General features: G+C 39.9%; 1 protein-coding gene across 1 annotated transcript in view; it reads right to left on the bottom strand.

Annotated features, from left to right (window-relative positions):
• Nucleotides 1-6462: 6462 nt before the first annotated feature.
• The window catches only part of cspg4 (chondroitin sulfate proteoglycan 4), a 72038-nt gene continuing 59962 nt past the window's right edge, over nucleotides 6463-18538 (bottom strand). Inside the window, exons 8-11 of the mRNA XM_023297260.3 lie at nucleotides 18287-18418; nucleotides 14819-14979; nucleotides 11407-11590; nucleotides 6463-10689 (exon numbers count right to left, since the gene is read on the bottom strand). Of these exons, the coding sequence (XP_023153028.3) occupies nucleotides 8834-10689; nucleotides 11407-11590; nucleotides 14819-14979; nucleotides 18287-18418 (2333 nt within the window). The 3' untranslated portion in view covers nucleotides 6463-8833. The remainder of the gene's footprint in view (nucleotides 10690-11406; nucleotides 11591-14818; nucleotides 14980-18286; nucleotides 18419-18538) is intronic.

The following is an 18538-nucleotide window of genomic DNA, read 5'->3' as shown; positions in this document are numbered from 1 at the left end:
GTTTTCTCTCCCGCCCCCTAACATTCTCTTCCTCATCTTCGACCAATCCCCACACAGAAAAGAAAGTTCACCTTTAACTCTTGACCAATAAACGGTTAACTGAAAATAAAAGGAGTAGTCTGTATTTTTCATTTTCTCATCCACTAAATGTAATTATTTAGATCACCCACCCTACACAGTTTATTTCAACTATGTAAATACCCATTTTGTTATAGAAAAAATTAACATCAATTAACTATTTTAATGTCTTAGTTAACTCAGTTACCTTTAGTTTAACAGGTTTTTTACATAAAAACCTAATAACTTTTTAGGCCATCAATATAGTTAAGTGCCCTATTTTCAACGGGGCTGCATTCTTATCAGTAATAATAGCGTTGTACTCACCAAGTTAAATACTTATCTTGGAACCATGCTGCTAACATAATAGACTGGGCAAGAAACTCCAGCAAGCAAACATTTTTTAGTGGATAAAACCAGGGAAACGGTAACATTTGTGGCTGTATTTGTGTTTTCTTGTACAGTGAAGGACCCTAGCAACACTGGCAGGAGTTGACTTTGAAAAACACTGCACCTACACAACAAAAGTTCCAGCACATAACCCCCATAAAATCACAACTCGTCAATTTCATTTTTCCATTTGTGTGACTAGCAGGAGAGGTGCTGCTAACCTTTGGGCATGTTTGACTTAAACCTGCAATAACAACATATTTGGTACTTGGGTCCAGTGGAAACAAACACAGCTGACATGTTAATGACTTGTAGGTTCATATTGCAAATTTATTAGCAGAAAGCTGCCCATTATATAAACACATTCAGCTAACACAAAGCTACATTAACATTCATTTGGAATCGTCTTTGAGTGCTGAGTTTAACATCCACCTCCTTTAGGCACTGTTCTTTGTTCTCTACCAACTCCTGAGGGAAATATGTGACTCCTCAGCTGCTAAATGCTTCACTGCTATTCCCCAGCTACAGTAGTCAGAAGCTTTGTCGGTCTGCTGTTTGTTGCTGAGCAGCATACAGAGGACTTTTGGAGCCCTTGTCGTTGCCTGAAACAAAATTAAGGAAAGCAGTGAAAAAGAAATGATTTTTGGAAATTGCAGATGGGAAAACCAAACGAAAGACACTATTACATTTGGTATAGCTGAAGGGAACTTCAGAGGTGGGAGCTACATAGTTATCTGTCACCACTAACAACAACATACAATCTTCCAAATACAGGCCATTAAAGCCATTGGCAATAATAATACTCATTATAGCTACTTTAACTTTGAATGAAACCAGGATGTAATTTCATGGTCAGGAACGTGTCAACGTCACATATCCACACGTCAACTTTTATGGATTGTCCATAAATTATACATAGTTTGCCCAATTCAAGCTGCTTACAGATGTCTAAATAAAATTACTTGTACTTTTAAAAAAGTCAACATCAGCGTATATGTGATAGAATTTCAGTTAGATGGTTGCTACAGCTATCAGCAGACTATGTTATGCTAAGAAGCTGGAAAGCATAACTTCAGCCCCTACCATATTTTTTAAGACATCGGATTAGAGATGCACAAACATCTGTGGTTGATTCTCCCTCTGATCTATACTCCTCTTGTGCAGTTTTGATTTAGAACAGGTCTTTGCAACCATAGACTGTATGTAAAGAATAAATGCAGCCACCATGACATCACCCATTGGTTTGTGGAGCACCATTTTGAAGCCTCGGGTTTAGAATTTGGCTGCCACCATCTTGGTTTATTTGAAACCAGACGTGATGAGCGACGGGTGGATCAGACTGAGAACTTGAGGACGCTACACATGCAGATACCGCAGTGACATGTCAATCACAAGGTAGCCCCACCCTGAAGCATACCCTGCTTTATTTTCTGTTTTTCTGCAAATGGGACCAAAATGTATCAAAGGAGCACTATGCTGTTTTAAAGGAGATGTGAGACTCCTGATTGAGACCAGAAACTCTTTAAGAAAATATTCATTGAAGTAATAAATCAGCTGAGAAGTACGGTCATTTTCTGACAGTCTTCTGTACAGTTGGACTTCTTTTTGTTGCCATAGTCATTGCCACCTACTGGCCTTTAGAAAGAATGCAGGTTTAAGTCACTTTTGTTTCTGGTTTACTTCTCAGACCTGGATGCTACGTTTACATTTTCTATACAGTCTGTGGTTGCATCATGTATACTGGACACTGCCACTTTTTTTTTTTCAAACACAGACTGTGGAGGGGCATGTTCTTTGTTTTTGCTGGTATAACGAAGCACAGGAACATTGCTTTTTGTTAAACTTTGAATATACTGTCAATATATTTTGATGCAGTTTCTATGTTTAGGATATTCTATGAATTTGACAGATTTTTCCATTGGGTGATACAGATAGACATATAAGATATTCACGATTCTCATGCAACTTCAAACTAAGAGACAAATAGTCTTATTTCCCAAGAAAGACAACAGTTTTTGTAAGAACCTGAGATACTAAGTCAGTAAAAATATTTCTTACCAGAAAACTTTTGAGGAAAGTACAATGATTATCTGTTGCACCTCTGAGTAGCTGCCTCTAAAGAAACAAAATATGTTCCCCTGATGGTGATATTCTATGAGACCTTTCCTGTAAAGGGTTAAATCTAATTACATGGTATAAGAAGCCCACTGTGAATGGAATTTAGCGGTTATGGTACAAGGGGAGGCACAGAAACTACAGTAACCAGGGGTGTCACAGCACAGAACAACACAATGCAGCCAGTCTAGAGACCTCATTAGGTTTGTCATAAGGCTACGTCAGCCTCTCTGATTTCTTCTTTTACTCCATTTTCTGTCATTTAATACTTTGCAAAGCTGAAATTTCCCCAGAAAGAACAGCTGGATGATATGACAGGCCGTAAAATTAGGCGACTGAAAGTTAAGACATTTAGTCACTGTCATGCTAATAGTCAGGCTTAAGTATTCATCAGGATTAGTCAGTCACAAGAATAATTATAGATAAATGCTTAATCTTTGCATTTTGTGAAGAAAATCAACAAGGTCTAAGAGGATGGCGGCTTCATGCAGAGCCAGACTGTGATCTTCCTGTTTACAATCACACAATGACCTTATGGTGATACTCGGCCTAATATCTGCTGCTGTCTACTGTCCACCTGTTATAATCCTTTCACACGGCTGAACAGAGCAGCTTAAAATAGAGGGAACGATTTGCATAAAGGCCCGACTGATATAACAACTAGCATCATGAACAGTGTTTATTGTCACCCAAACTGTACAGAAGGCAGCAGGCCATTCAGGCAGCGACAAAACCACCATCCGTTATCTCTCTTCCAGCTGTCCGTATGTGTCCTCCTGACTGAAAGGCTTTCTTTTCTCTGGACCAAATGCTGCAACAGGCCTGACTCTTGCTCTGGCCTCGGCCCAGCACATTACGCTGCTCCCCTGACCCCAACATATGGCCACGGGGACCCACCTCCAACCTGCTCTGACAGCTGTGTGGGAATGAACACTGTTGGTGTGTTTAATGCGAATGTTAGAGGATACTTAGGGTGCATGCATGAGGTATCAGTATGTATTAGTTGTGCTTGGAGCGTTTTAGTTTATAGTCCATAATTACAACTAGATGACAGCAGATCTTTCTTTTTAGATCTCAGTTTCCTCCAGTTGTATGATAGGTATGCAATGAATGGGTAATTCCTGCTGTAATTGTTTTAGGGTTGCATTCTGACGGAGCAAGTGAAAGGCCTTGCACCAATGAATAAATGGTTATCGAGGTTACTTGGTGCTTGTTAATGAACCAAGCGACATTGAAGCATCTAAATTTGCAGCTGGTCCTGCTTTTTTCCAGCTAATAAAACCCTCTGGCATGCAGTGGTTTGATTGATTCTAAACTCATCAGGCTGAAAATCTAAATAATAAAACCGCAGCACAGCCCACTCTGTTTGACTGACAATAGATCCCTGAGAAGTGGAGCGGAGCAGCTTAACACCAACTGTGTTGCCAAAATGAGAACAAACAGGAACTTGTGGAAAACCGCATCAATTAGAGCAAAGTTGACTCGGTAGAGTTTAAAATGTGACAGCAGTGATGCTGAGAGGTTTTATTTTCAGGTTGTGACTTTCTGCGCTGAAGTGGGAGATGCCGGGGAGGGTGGGAGCAGCACACAGCGAAACATATCCAGCTCTGGAGGTTTGTCCCGCTGCATGCCACTTGCTGCATACTGAGGGCTGATTGAGTCTGTAGATAATACAGCAAAGTAAAGTCCAAAGCAAACATGAATGTCTCTTCTACTAAAACTGACTGAGCCAGTCTGTAAGAGCTACAGCCAAAGTAAACACAAGCAAGCTCAGACTCATATTGAAGGTTAATGAGCAAACTAATGTCCTTTAACTCAAAGAGGCTGGAAATAATACTGACTTAATTACTGGAATTGTTCATTTTGAAGTAACTTAGGTTATCTAAAAGTGTTTTATGTGACTGGTGAAAGTTTTAACAGACAGGGAGAAATTGTTCCCTTATTGTGATTGATGAGAACCTAGATTGTCTCCATATTATACTCTTTTTGGCCCACATTGTGGATTCTGCACCTTCAACTGCACATTTTTAAAGCAGAGTGCTTTGAAACTGCAAAGAGGACAAAAATCTAAGTTAACACTTTTTCTAGTCCCTGATTTTCACAGTTGAAGAGTTCAAGCACTTATTTTCCTGGTATCTCAAGAATGATTTCTCCTCCCTGCCTTGTGTGTTTTCATTCCTGTTGGTCTTTTGGGGGAAAGGAGGAGTCAGCTTGTTCTAAACTCATGCGGGATAGCTTTCACCAATCAGTGGCTCATTCTCTCTGACCGGGCCAAGACAGAAAGGAGGAATCCTGCAGGAAGAAACACATTTCAGATAGAATCAAGAATCTGAGGCAAGAATCGAGGATCCTGCGGTTAAAGAGAAACATCCATGTCTGATCTGCAACCACATCTGTGGTGTGTTGAAGTGTCCATGCAGCGCTAGGAGAAGAAAATCCTCCTCTAATACATGTACACTGGGTCTCTGAATAAAGTTGCATTTAGACTTTATTTCCTTACATATTATACTCCCTGTGTGTGGCTTATATGATCAAGTTCCTTTCATTCGCTGAAATGTTCTCCTTTAGTTTCAGTTTAAACTTACATCTTGAATTGGATGAGCACAAGATAATCAACATTGTTATGAGTGATACTGACACTGAATTTCACATCCCTCTTCATCCTTTTGGAATGTTTCATTTTCTGTTTGGCCACATTTTTATTAGATTTCATGTTTAGGTTCAGGAAAAGTTTTGGTAAACACACTGAAATACAGTATGCTTTTTGTAATGGTTTCAAAATGCATTTCAGCCTGAGTCTTGTCATCCACAGCACACAGCGCTGCTCAGAGACTATGAGCTAAGGAGACACATGTGGAAGAACAGCTGTGCCAAGCAGCTTATGAAACCTGCAGGACGAGCATTCAAAACAGAGCGCAGGCGGACCAATGGCAAGCCAGTGACCCAGGAGGAGACAGAGCAGACAAAATGCAATAAGCTGAGAGAAACACCGAAAGGAAAGGCCATTCACTGGAAAGAATGACGGAACGAGAGACAGCCTGAAATGTGACAAATTCAGGAACAGTTGTGGCTTCTTTAAGCACTGTTAGCACCCTAACTCCACCTGGTGGTGACAAAGACTCACAACAGCTCTGGAGAGGAGAAAAAAAAGTTTACCAAAGACATTTCCCTCAGAAAGACGCAGCACTTTTTAAAAATATTATAGCTGCCTTGAAAATGTAGTGTATTCATCTTGGAACATATTTATTGTAATATTTGTGTCCTCTGTCTATGTTTTAATACCATTCCCTGGCAAATTGAAACAAGCAATAGGGACATTTTATTTTTCACCAGTCTGCTTCGATAGAATACATTTCAGCACAACATACTTTAAAAAAAACAAACAAAAAAAGCCATAAAGACTTCGGAGGGAATATACAAACTGTCACTAGAATAAACAAGCAATAATTGAATTGTATTAAAAGCAACTTCTAAAGCCAAAAAGGACAACTTTTGCTACAATTTTATAGCTAAGGTGATAGTTTTCTAAATATCCTCTTTAAAACAAAAAAAGTGAACTTCAAAATAAAGGCATTCATCATGAATCATCAAACAAGCACGCACAAAAGCAATTTAATTTGATCTGAAATTGGGAGACTTTAAGCAATTCAGAAATTAACATGTTTTTTTTTAGTAATAACTTAACTTTTATACATTTATTTCACTTTACACTACAGCAGGAGGCAGTTCAGAGAGGCCAGTGTTGCAGTAATGTTCTATCTGCCACACTTTAGTTGAAGCAAAAGCATAATGAATTACAATTATCTAAATATGAAAGAAGGATCTTTTGGGTAACTGTAAGTCACAGCCCTGAAAAGCTTAATTCCAGCAGAAGTCACACACAAAATAATGAACACAGGATTTGTTGCATGAACATTTTATTTCAATTAGTGCTGAGAACAAGCTCAGGGACATACTGCAGCTTTAAATGACATTTCCTTTGTTCCAGAAACTAAACATTGGATATAACTATTAACTTTAAAGGCACCAGCAGTTTACGGACGAGTTTCATCTCTGAAAAAATAGACATAACTTGAATATGAATTGATGTAAGGGGAGTGACAGAAACAATAAATAATGAAAAATGAGAGGAGGTGGTGATGAATCTCTGCAATGAATTCAACCTTCACTAAGCAGAAAACAAAAGAGTGACGGGCACCTGCACAAACACACACACAGACACACACGCACACATCATAGCTGATCAGTCTAATGAAACGCAGTTACTTGTACATATAGCTGCAATGTAAAACATGACGTATATACTCAATGTATTTGGAAATGTCAATCGGGCCTCAGTATCTTACTCAAAAACACAATATTTACACATAAAACAGGTAAGATGTGGATGTGATATCCTGGAGGAGGCACCAATATTTTTATGTCGGCTATCTGTAAGAGATAATGTCACTGGAAATACACAGTCTCCTGAAACACATCACTTCCAGAGCGCTGTGCTATCTGCAAAATATTATTTACTGCTCCCAAAACACTACAAAAATAGAAGATCAATCGAGGATGAATACTGCAAAGACATTATCGTATATTCAATATATGACTAGCAAAGACTGAGCTGTCATTGGTATACCGTATGAAAAAAAGAAATGTACAGCAAATAGTCAAACATTTTTCAGAAAATCAGTTGTTTGAGTCTTTCTTTCTTTCCTTAGTGGATCAAAAAAGTTATCTGAATGTGTCAACGTACACATTTAGCTTCATTTTAAGTTCTTCATTCAGCGTTAAACAAAAACAGAAAACAGGCCACAGACAATGAAAGGCACCTAAAGATTTACAGTAACACTGTTCTTAGTTTGAACATATAAAATAAACAAAAGAGTTAAAAGAAATTCTCATGACTTCAACATATAACAGTTTGTATATTCAGCTTACACGTGGAATGCTTAAAATCAAAAATAGCTTTGAAGACTTTGCATTGTTGTCTTTTTAAACATGCGTTTAAAATGACACTGTTGTTGGATATTTACATAACCTAAGCGGTGGAGCGTTTTTATTCCTTGTTCCCACCCAAGCACCAATCAGGTTTTATGAATTTATGAATTGCAAACTCAGAAACTGAAAACATCCCAGTTTGAGATGACCTCACCGCTGCCTGTCAGCCATTATGTGTGTGTTAAAGACCAATACCACTGAAATAACGTCCTGCCTGTGGTCTACTAACTGTGTACTGTGTAGTTATGCGGTCAGTGCTGTGCCAGTCCAGTGAATATTTACAAGCACTTTGGAAGCACGCAGAAAAAATAACATATGATAGATGATGACGTGACTCGGAGCTAAATTCAATCAAACCTGTGCAAGTTGTTGCAACAAGGTTTCATTACAAACTGTTTTCAACCATCTTCTTTTAACTCAAAAGTCAAACTTTATCACAATGAGGTTAAAATTACAGTTCTACATTTTGGAAATATGTTTTTTCGCTACTATGTGGGTTGTTGGATGAGAAGATTGATACCACTCACATATCTGTCTGTTCAATATGGAATTACAGCCATGAGATCATGAAAAAAATACTTCAAAACAATCGAATCGGTTACCGTGTCGCCTCATGTTTAAGTGTTGGACTTGCTGCACGGAGATGAAAGCGGTACCAACCTTCTTACCTATTTCTCACTGTGAAAGCAAATGTTCACCTTTAAACTGAATTTAGCCCTGAGAAACGACATACAATGGTACCTTTGAAACATCAAAAAATAAAGAGAAAACACAAAGAGGCAGTTTGTCATTTTCTGGATACTATATTCACCTCTTCACCTATGTACAACCTCATCAACTTTCCTCACAAACCAAAAACTGAATCAAACTATAACCAAGACTTTAAATTACCTACCGACTCAAATGAATAATATTGGCCTATGATATCATGTGGAATACAATAACAGAGCACACCCAAAATACTTTTTCTTTTTTGCAAACACATCATATGTTTATGTCTGTATTTGTGCCCTTTGACAAAGAGGAATGATACAAAAATAAATAGACATGGCACAAGCCTCCTAAGATAAGAACCTGCCTCTTTCTTTGCCAATAAGTATTCAGTGTTTCATTGCCTGAGAATCTGTCCACAGTTATGCTGAGATAAGTAAATAAACAAAGGCATCAAAAAATTAGTTTAAACTGCTGTGGCAAGAGGTCTTTAATACTGAGAGGGATGATTTGAGGAGGCTTTCAAACACTTGAGGATCCACCTCCTTCTGTGTCCTGTCTCAAAGTGTTTTCAGACCCAGTACTGGTTCTTTTTCAAAGCCGGGTTTGTTGTCCGACAGTGCTGCAACAACTCTGGGTCTGCATCTTTGGAGTCCATGTTGGACATTGGGATGTTATTGGCTGGGTCAGTCTTGCGGAAGGTTTCTGTGCTTGCCACTTCTCCGTTTTTGGGCTTGGATGATGCTGTTTGGACATTGTGCTTGCCTGTCTTGTTTTTACGGATCAGGTAGTAGGCCAAGATGGCTGCCAGTAGCAAGAGGAGGAGGACTACCAGGATGGGGATGAGGATAGACCAGAAGTTGCTGCGCCGGCTAAGCCGTGATTTCCCATGGGAGTTATCGTCAGAGGATGCTGTGGTGGGGGCATTTCCATTAGGCCAGTCCATACCGTTCCTCCAGCGGGGGCTAGCTGGAGTAACACGAGGGACCCCAGCCACACCAGGGAGGTCATTACTGTCTGAGGGAATCCTCAGCAGGGTGGCGGGGTAAACCCCAGAGGCATTGTAGGGGTGGGTCTGGAAGGGAAGGACACATTCTGCAGGAGGTACACCATGGGCTTTGAGTAAGAAGCGGGCCTCATCCTGAGTGGCACCACCACGTGATCCAGAGGGGCTATTTTGGATCTCCATAGCTACACGGCCCTCATCCAGGTCCCTCTGGCTGAATGAGTCCAATGGCTGCCCTGCACCAGGACCTCCAGACCTCACAAAACGAGCCCCTCTTGGTTGCTGGATGACAGTAAATGTAGGTGAGGTTCTGGTCTTGTTGGCCAGTGGAGTTGCATCCAGAAGCTTTCGATCCAGCTGGACAAGGGCACCCTGGGGTAAGAGAGGATCCTGAGCGATGTTGGCCAGAGGCTGAACAGTGATGTTGAGGACAGAGGAGACATTAGCAGCCCGACTGCGAGCTACAAATGCTACGCTGTCTCGAGGAGAAGTGGACTTGACAAAGCGGACACTGACGCGGCCTTCTTTGATCAGTTTCTGGGTGAAGGCAGACGTAGGCTGCCGGTCTACCATGACAGCTGCATACTTAGGAACACTTGTGATTTTGTAAAGGATGTCCTCCTCAACAGGACCCCCTGTTGTGGCCTTCAACATCTCTTCAGTCACCAGGGTCTCGTCGTCACCCTGCTTCACCTTGATCTCAGGAGCTTTGTCCAGAACCAGGGTGCGAGCAAGGACACCGATGTGTAGTGTGTACGGTTCTGTTTGGTGTTCTCCATCAGACACGATGAATTCCACAAAGCCATCTGAAAGGCTGTCATCGCTGTAGAAGCCCACCTGCCCACGATTGACCATCTCTTGTGTGAACTCAGAGATGGGATCCATGGTGAGCGAGTCAACCAGTCGACCATTTCTAGGTGCTTTGGTGACCTTGAAGTGCACCTCATCTGGTGGACTGTCTTCATCTTGAGTGTTAAGATGCTTCTGGGTCACAATGGTCATGGATCCTTGAAGAACCTCTAGGAGCATATCTATAGTGACTAGTTCAGGGGGATCGGAGCCTCGCCGTTTGATTAAGATGTTAAAGACCTCCTCTAGCACTACAGACTCAGCAGGTGAGGGCGCACCACGACCCTCAGCCTTTAGACGGGCCCTGAAAGAGAAGCTATCAAAGGAGGCTCCTGAGTCACCATGGAGATACTCCAGCTTTCCTTGAGTTACGTCTTCCTGCATGAAGGATGGGGCATTACGAGGCAGGTCTTGACCATCCAGAGTGATACGACCATGATCAGGGAAACGCTTAATCTCATAAACTACATCCGCATCACCTCGCTGAATTTCTGGCAGACTAGCCAGAAGGTTGGAGGCATCAAGAATTGTATTGTCAATGGTTTTCCTCTGGCCCTGCACAATTTCCAGACCTAAGTGGAAAGAGAAAACAAGAAAAAATTTTAAATGTCATCAAAATCGTTTTTAGAAATGTTTTAAATAGAAATGTTTGGCTGTCTGTTGTTTGTATTTAATTGTGCAACATATTAGATGGAGGATGTTGAATTGAGGCTTTCTTGTTTTGGCAGCAAAAGAAGGGATGATAAATGCCTTGAGAAGTTTCAATATAGAGATATTTTAAAGCAAAAAAACAAGCTACAACTTCTGAGCATAGCAGCAGATCACAGATTGAAGTCAATGTGATTTTAATCAGACTTTAACATTCAGTAATGATTCATCTTTGACAAAAGAAACCTCCACATGATGGTGTCCATTATTTAAAAAGCTGTCAGTGCTACTAAGGCAATGTTTCATACTCAAGGCATGAATACAAGTGTTTTTCTTAGTCCTGATTTAGAATTACTGCAATCTAAATCCTGTTGTATAAAACAATACCTGGCATGAATAAAGGAGAAATAACTACATAAACAGATAACAAAGCAAGGAGGCAACTGGAGCCCTCTAGTGGACCATTACAGGCCGAGACACTTTGCTCTGCTCCCTAATATCTGTGTAACTGTACATACAATAATTACTATTGTGCTAAATTATCACCTCAGTGGACCTGTGGCTAAATGTCTATTTATTATAGTGGCTTTATTAAAAAAACACATGCAATTTATTTTTTCCTCCCTCACTCGGTCACTAACCTTTGTTCTTCCACAGCTGTGAGGAGATGTTGCTGTGAGCAGCATAGTAAGAGATGGTGATGGGCAGGATGTGACGGACGTCTGGAGCTGGTTGGGATGACAGCGTCAGCTCTACGGAGTCTCTCACTACCCAGAACGGCTCCTCAGGTATCTGGTGCTCGTAGTAGACCAGTCCTGACTCCAGCTGTGTACCAGAGGAAACAACATCAGAGGATGGTAAGTTATTTCACTACTCTCTGTGATCCCAAATCAACCTTTGGCTTGTTTTACCCTGAGATTTTCATAGTTTGGTATTGCTACTTAAGGAATTTATCTAAATTTATTCCAGCTGACTTTTGCAGAATTTGGCTGCGATTTAAAAAAGCAAGTCCATATAAGCCGAATTCTTACAGTGGCTTGCTGCAGTCAACCAACATGTTGATAACTTATTTTGACTGGACTGATTTTAAAGACAAAGACTGACATTTAGTTTGCTAAAAGTTTTATTGCTGCTTTCCCTCTGACATTTGTGAGCACCACAGCTAAATGAGAGCTCAAATGGCTGCAGCAGTGGTTTGGCTCAGCTGAACTGGGATGCAGAGTTTGGAAACTGGAATGTGACGGCCTGTGCTTGCTCTCTGAGGTCACTTTGTCCTAAACTCAACTCTTTCCTCTGTCTTACACACTGACGCATGCACAAATGTGCACGAGTGAATTCATGCTCACACACACAAACACATGCTGAACTACTGCAATGATCAAGTCATGTTTTCGGCTTGATGTAGTGTTAGATTTTCTGTCACAGCCCAAACGGAGCAGTTCACAGGGAAGGAATTTGTGCTCATGCTCATTCAAGCAGATGTCAGATGTCAGGAATGGAAATGAACTGATAGTCTTGAATTGTCCACAGCCATGGCAGCTGCATGTGTCGTGGAACTAAACTGTCAACTAGTGCAACCCATAATCCTACACTAAATCCATTAAAGGTTAAAAACACCATCAGTATTTTTTTGATAATCCTGTGTTTTTGCCAATCTAGACATTTGGGTTTGCAGTCGGAGTAAACAAAGAAAAATGGTTGTGCTTCTTTACTGTACATACAGAAGGTAACTGACTCACTGAACAAAGAGCTCTGGAATTAAAGAGCCGCACCCTGATGAAGGGTGTGTCTGCTGAAACACGTAGGTGTCAGACTTTAAAAACCAAATGCATTTTACAACACTCAAGATAGCTTACTTGTACTCATTTGAAAGTCACTCTGCTATTTATACGGTGACGGGTGTAATGAAATCATTTCTTGATTGGCTTTGATGGATATAATTTTTGGTGTGTAGCTAAAGTGTCTTTCAATCCTCTCCCATCACACACAGAAGCCTTAACAGAGAGGCAGATGTAGATGGCAATAATAAAGGTAAAGTGAAGGCTGCGGGCACCCAAGTTCTGACAATATATTAAAACAGTCAGGGACAAAAACCTGAGAAGAGCCTAATCCAAGTGGGATGCATATTCAATGAGGCCCCCTGCTGGTAAAGAGCAGGAATATGTTCATGGCTATGATTTTGGAAGAAATGGCAGATATTAAACACAGTACAACTTCATTTAGACAGTCTAGCACTAACTGTCAACTGATAAAACAGGGGTTAATGGAATAGAACAGCATTTTAAATTATTGTGAATTATTAACAACAGCCTCTTTAAAAAGAGATGTCTGTTCATTAAAAAAGTCTCCTGAAGTTCCTTCTCTGGTTGTAGATTTCACCTTTAAAAACTCTGCTTTGTGTTTGTTTCAAAGTTGCATATTTAGATGTTTTTTTCCAATCCCACAATGCCTTGAAATAAAGCTTAGATGTAACTCACACTGTTGCTTCTATATATCTGCGAAGGCCTCGTCCTTTTCTTCTCCCACCCCTTGAATATTAGCTGCAGCTCAAGCACACAAGGTCACCTACAATCATGTATTTAATTTCTGAATTCTAAGTCAGAACCCAAATACATACAATTAGAAATTAAACTCATAGTGAATAATCAATATTCAATTTAAAAAAAGTGGATAGTAACAGTTTTAAAAATGTTTTTTTCCATTTGATTTATTCTGATGGTGCTGAGATTGATTTTGAATATGACAAATGACACAAAAAACATTGCCCTGCAAGGACTGGTTTATCAAGTTTGCTACAGATGAAACCCTGATTGTCACGATCTGGGCTTTTGAGCTGGTCATCATACCAATACAGTTTCAAGGAAAAATACTCAGTCCTTATGCTGACTGATTATTTAGCAGCGGTTATGTCTCCTAGCATATAAAAAACACCATATGGACACGTCAACAAGGTAAAAAATGTATTAGAGGGTTTTTTTTAAAGCCAGAAATATTATGAATAATTACCAGCCTAATTTTATTTCTTTTTTTTGGCCTTTTTGACTTGTTAGATACTCAACAGTGAAAAGGAAGACGCAGAAGATCTAGGGTGAATAAGAGGACTTTGATATGTAAAGTTGTAACAACCTAAACAGGCCATACATCAGTGCTTCTAAAACAACCCATCTGACAACTCTTGTCCCTTTACTGGCTAAGGTTTGTTAAAATGCAGAATATTAATACTTTCTGGTTTAAGACCAAGCATAAACGACAGTGGTCATCGTCAAAAGAATTCAATACTGACTGTTGCTATGGAGGCAGAGCACAGATCATAATGTTTGGTAACAAAGTCAGAACACTTCTCAAGATGTTGTTTTTTAGGAAAATATTACCATTCAGCTGGTCATTTTTAAGCGTCTGAACAAAGGAGCAGTGGTGCTTACTTTCTGCTGAGAACATTTTTCTGTCATGTCAACGAACACTGAGTTCAGCCTGCTTTTTTCCCCAGACTGAATTGGTTTTTCTATTCAGGTTACTCCATTAACTTCTCTCATATAGATAAACGTGAATGCTGTGCAGGAGCAGTCGGTGCTGAAAGGATTAGCTGCATTTATATAGAATGAAGGGGCATTATGCCTTCTTATATGTCTGTTTGATGGTGTATACAGCAGACGACCAGGGCGCTTTTTACAGCTGCGGCTGCTTAGTAATACAAACTCGGTCAAAATGGGGATGTTAAATCTCAAAGTCAAGAGGATTTATTTAAAAAAAGAAAAAAAATGATTAACAGTTGAACTTGCAGAGTGTCTTTAATGCAAGTGATTATTAAAGGAAAAAAAATCCCATTAAAAGATTTTTTCCTTTGGTTTTTCCCTCAAAGATTTTATTCATTTTGTTTTAATGCATTTTATTGCTTTACTGTTTAAATATTTGCTTTTTTACTGTTCCTCTTACTGTTAGAGGTTAACGGAGTGAAATATTTTTTAGGAGGGATGAAGGAATCGAGTTGAACGTCTCTTTAAGGGGACACATGCCAGACACACATTCAGCATCACACACAGACAAAGTAATTACCTGTGTTTGGGAGAATCGGCTAATTTCCTCAAACTGGTTCCTGTCGTTGGCCAGGATGAGTCTTCCCAAACGAGGTGGGCGGATAAGCGAGTAGCTTATCTCATTTCCATCCTCATTGGTTACAGCCCCCAGATTGGCACTTGTGATGAGCTGCCTTGTTCCTGTGAAAACACGCACACACAAACACAGACACACACAGTCTTCTGAGTGCTGAGATGATTCTATGGAAACTGGCCTCTTGGCAGTGCAGCTAAGCTTGTAAAATTAAGCAGAGTTTAGAAAAGCCTCAAACTTTAGAGGTTACAGTAACTCATGCACAGCAAGAAGAGTTTCCTGATGTGGCGAGCACCAGTCCAAAACTGTATCCAAGTCTTAAAAAATGTGACAACAGATCTCAGATGAGACGCACAAAAGTAGAGTTTATTAGAAACAGGCTTAATGTTACTGCCTGTGCTGACACGCGTGCTCGTAAAATAGTTTGACCTCTGCAGATGCAGTCTCAAAATTTTTGTTGGTGTTTTTTTATACCACTAAATATAAGGTGATCTCTTATTTGAAAACAAAACTTTAAACAAAACCACCATGTGTGCAGCATGGAGATCCAGCATGATACACTGGAGCTGTTGAAAATTAGCTTTTAAATGCATCATGTTATTCAAGTCATTAAAATTGGATGAAAAACCACAGTTTTGAATTAAAAGGTGAACTTATCTGAAATAAAATAATTTACTTTGGCACATTTAGTGTCATTTTCAAGATTACTTGATCTGAATAGCAGCTTATAGTGGCTAATGTTAAATCAGTAGCTTTCCCAACTTTATGATTTTTCTGTGCTTGTACTCTTGTTGTCACTTCTATTACTGGCCATAGTGGGTCGCTGTTCAGCAAAAGTTACTAGTCTCAAATCCAGTTCCCACAACCTCAGTGTTTAAAGTAAGTAAAATACACATCTCTTTGGCACATTGACTTAATCCGGATCACTAAAACAACAAAATGAATGAACATTACACTTTTATTCACAATATTCTTAAATGAGTTTGGTTTAAATATTTCCCTGTATGCGGATGACACTATTTCATATTCAACAGCACCTTCTGCTCACAATTTGTGTTGATTTCTTGCTGTTCACAAACTTTGTCTGATCTTAAATTATTGTTGAACCTAGATGAACCAAACTGTATGCTATTCTCTGGAAAACTGAATAACAGTTACATCCAAGTGATCATTATTACTTTCGCTGGAGACCAATTGAAAGAGTATCCTCTTCTAAATACTTGGCATGATGACAAACTACTTTTAAAACTGCCCCTTTTTTACTGATTAATGCAAGTGTTGCTCAGAGCTGCTGAAAGCAAGTTGTTCAGTCAATCTTTTTATCTGTTTTGGATTATGGTGATGCAATTTATATGCGTGGTCCTGCCTCCACTCTTAAACCTCTCGACGCAGTCTATCATTCTGCCTCCAGGTTCATAACTGAAGGACAGCTTTAGAGCAAGTCGTTGTCTTCTGGATGAGAAAGTTGGGTGGCAGTTGTTGGCGGTGCAAAGAGAATGGTATTGCATTTTATTGATCTGCAAAGGGGCTGCACAGTGGCGTAGTGGTTAGCACTTTCGCCTTGCAGCAAGAAGGTCCCTGGTTCGCGTCCCGGCTTTCCCGGGATCTTTCTGCATGGAGTTTGCATGTTCTCCCTGTGCATGCGTGGGTTCTCTCCGGGTACTCCGGCTTCCTCCCACAGTCCAAAAATATGCTGAGGTTAATTGATTACTCTAAATTGCCCGTAGGTGTGAATGTGTGAGTGATTGTTTGTCTATATATGTAGCCCTGCGACAGACTGGCGACCTGTCTAGGGTGTCCCCTGCCTTCGCCCGAGTCAGCTGGGATAGGCTCCAGCACCCCCCACGACCCTAGTGAGGATTAAGCGGTGTATAGATAATGGATGGACGGATGATCTGCAAAGTTCTTACTGGCAAACGTCCCTGTTATTAAACATGTCTTTTAAACTATTGATTTATATTATGTAGCTCTTGCTCAAAATAATATTTGGTCCTTGAAAATCACTATCTTGATACTGAGATGGGATAAATGGCTTTTAATATTATGGTCCACGAAAGTGGAAAAATCTGCAGAAACTATGAAAATTAGATAAGCTATTACCCTTTAATCCATTGAAGTCCCATTTGACAGACATAGACTAGTGTGAATGCAAGAGTTCTCTTTGAATTCTCCTTTTATGTTGATATCCTTGGTCTGGTGGTTGTATAATTTGCTGATGCGAATTGTAACTTGCAAATGTTTTTATTGTTTTATATTGTGATCAGGGCGTCCTTGTTCTCAATTGCCCTCTCTGTTTCAGTGAAGTTAAACATGCACCTGTAACATCGACTGAACTTAAGATAACATGCCGTCATTTTTACTTCTACATCTGGTGTGGTGCTAGACCACATTATTCTGAAAAGTGTTTCTGAAATATTCCTCTGAATGTAATCCAGTACAACATCATTACTACCTTCGTGTTAAAACATGTAATTTTCTTAAGACCTCTATAACACTGTTGGGCATCATAAAAGTTGACTTTATGGCAGAACAGCTGTGTTAGCTTCTACAGGTTCACCTACTGCAGTCAGTCTACTAGTGTAAGTTTTAAAAGATCAATACGAACATTTCAACATTTCAAATATATTAAAGACTTTAAAAAGTTTTTTTTTTTTTCTATTTTTGAATATGATCTGTATGTGGGTGCTTAATATATTTACTGGGTATGCTGCCTATTGCATTTAGGTTAAGGAGAGAGAAGAAAAAAATGCTCTATTTCTTGTTATATGCATGCCAAAAATGTAATAGCTCTGCAGTCGGGTTTTCTATGCAGTGAAGAATGAGCACGTACAATAAAGCCAAGTAAGGTATTTGCTATTTATGCAACACATTTAAAACAACAGACGCTAAATTATAAAAGTCACAAACATTTTTCTGCCAGTTGTTCAATACTTTAGCCACACCTGCTATATAACTGAGACAGCGTTCATTCATTCTGCTTGCTCTGTGCTCCTCACATTGGCCTCATATTAGCCCACTACAGATCTGCACTTCGTCTCCCTCACCTTCCTAGCCTTCCCCTGCTTTAGCAAGAATTGACTTCTTTGCTCATATTAGGTTCATTCATGCACATATTGTGAGTCTCAGACGCTGCTGAAGGGATGTTATGATCTCAAGGACTGTCTGTGTCATGCTGACTCAGATTGTTCCAGAGCATCACTCAAGCAAAATCACCGCCAAACAAACATGTCATCCTGATGTTACATCTGACCTAAGAGTGCTCCCTAAACTCTGTTTACTCCAGAGGAAGGACTTGAAAAAGGTGAATGAATACAACACAATTAAAAATGACCTACTATTGTATTGTGTATTGTGGTCAAACTGCCAGCACTGCCGTCTTCACGGCTTAAAATCTGGAGGAATTTGGCATCTTACCTGGAAATACCATGAGCTCCTCCTGCGTTACCATGGTGATGGTGAGAGGTCTGGCAGTGACGACAAATTGGTAGAGAGGAGAAGTGTGTTCTCCGTCTGTCACGGTGAAACTGAAACCACCAGACTCTTCACCTGGGGAGGAGACCAGATTGGATATTTGTACCTCATCATTGACTTGGTTCAATCTTTGATTCTGTCAGTCTTAGTTTTTCTTTCTTTTTTTGTCTCTCTTAAACCTTGATTTAGAGTCAC

This window comes from Amphiprion ocellaris, chromosome 3 (genome assembly GCF_022539595.1).
Source record: "Amphiprion ocellaris isolate individual 3 ecotype Okinawa chromosome 3, ASM2253959v1, whole genome shotgun sequence".
Taxonomy (NCBI): Eukaryota; Metazoa; Chordata; class Actinopteri; family Pomacentridae; genus Amphiprion; species Amphiprion ocellaris.
Note: the sequence above shows the minus strand (reverse complement) of the source record. Positions and strands in the feature narration are given on the sequence as shown.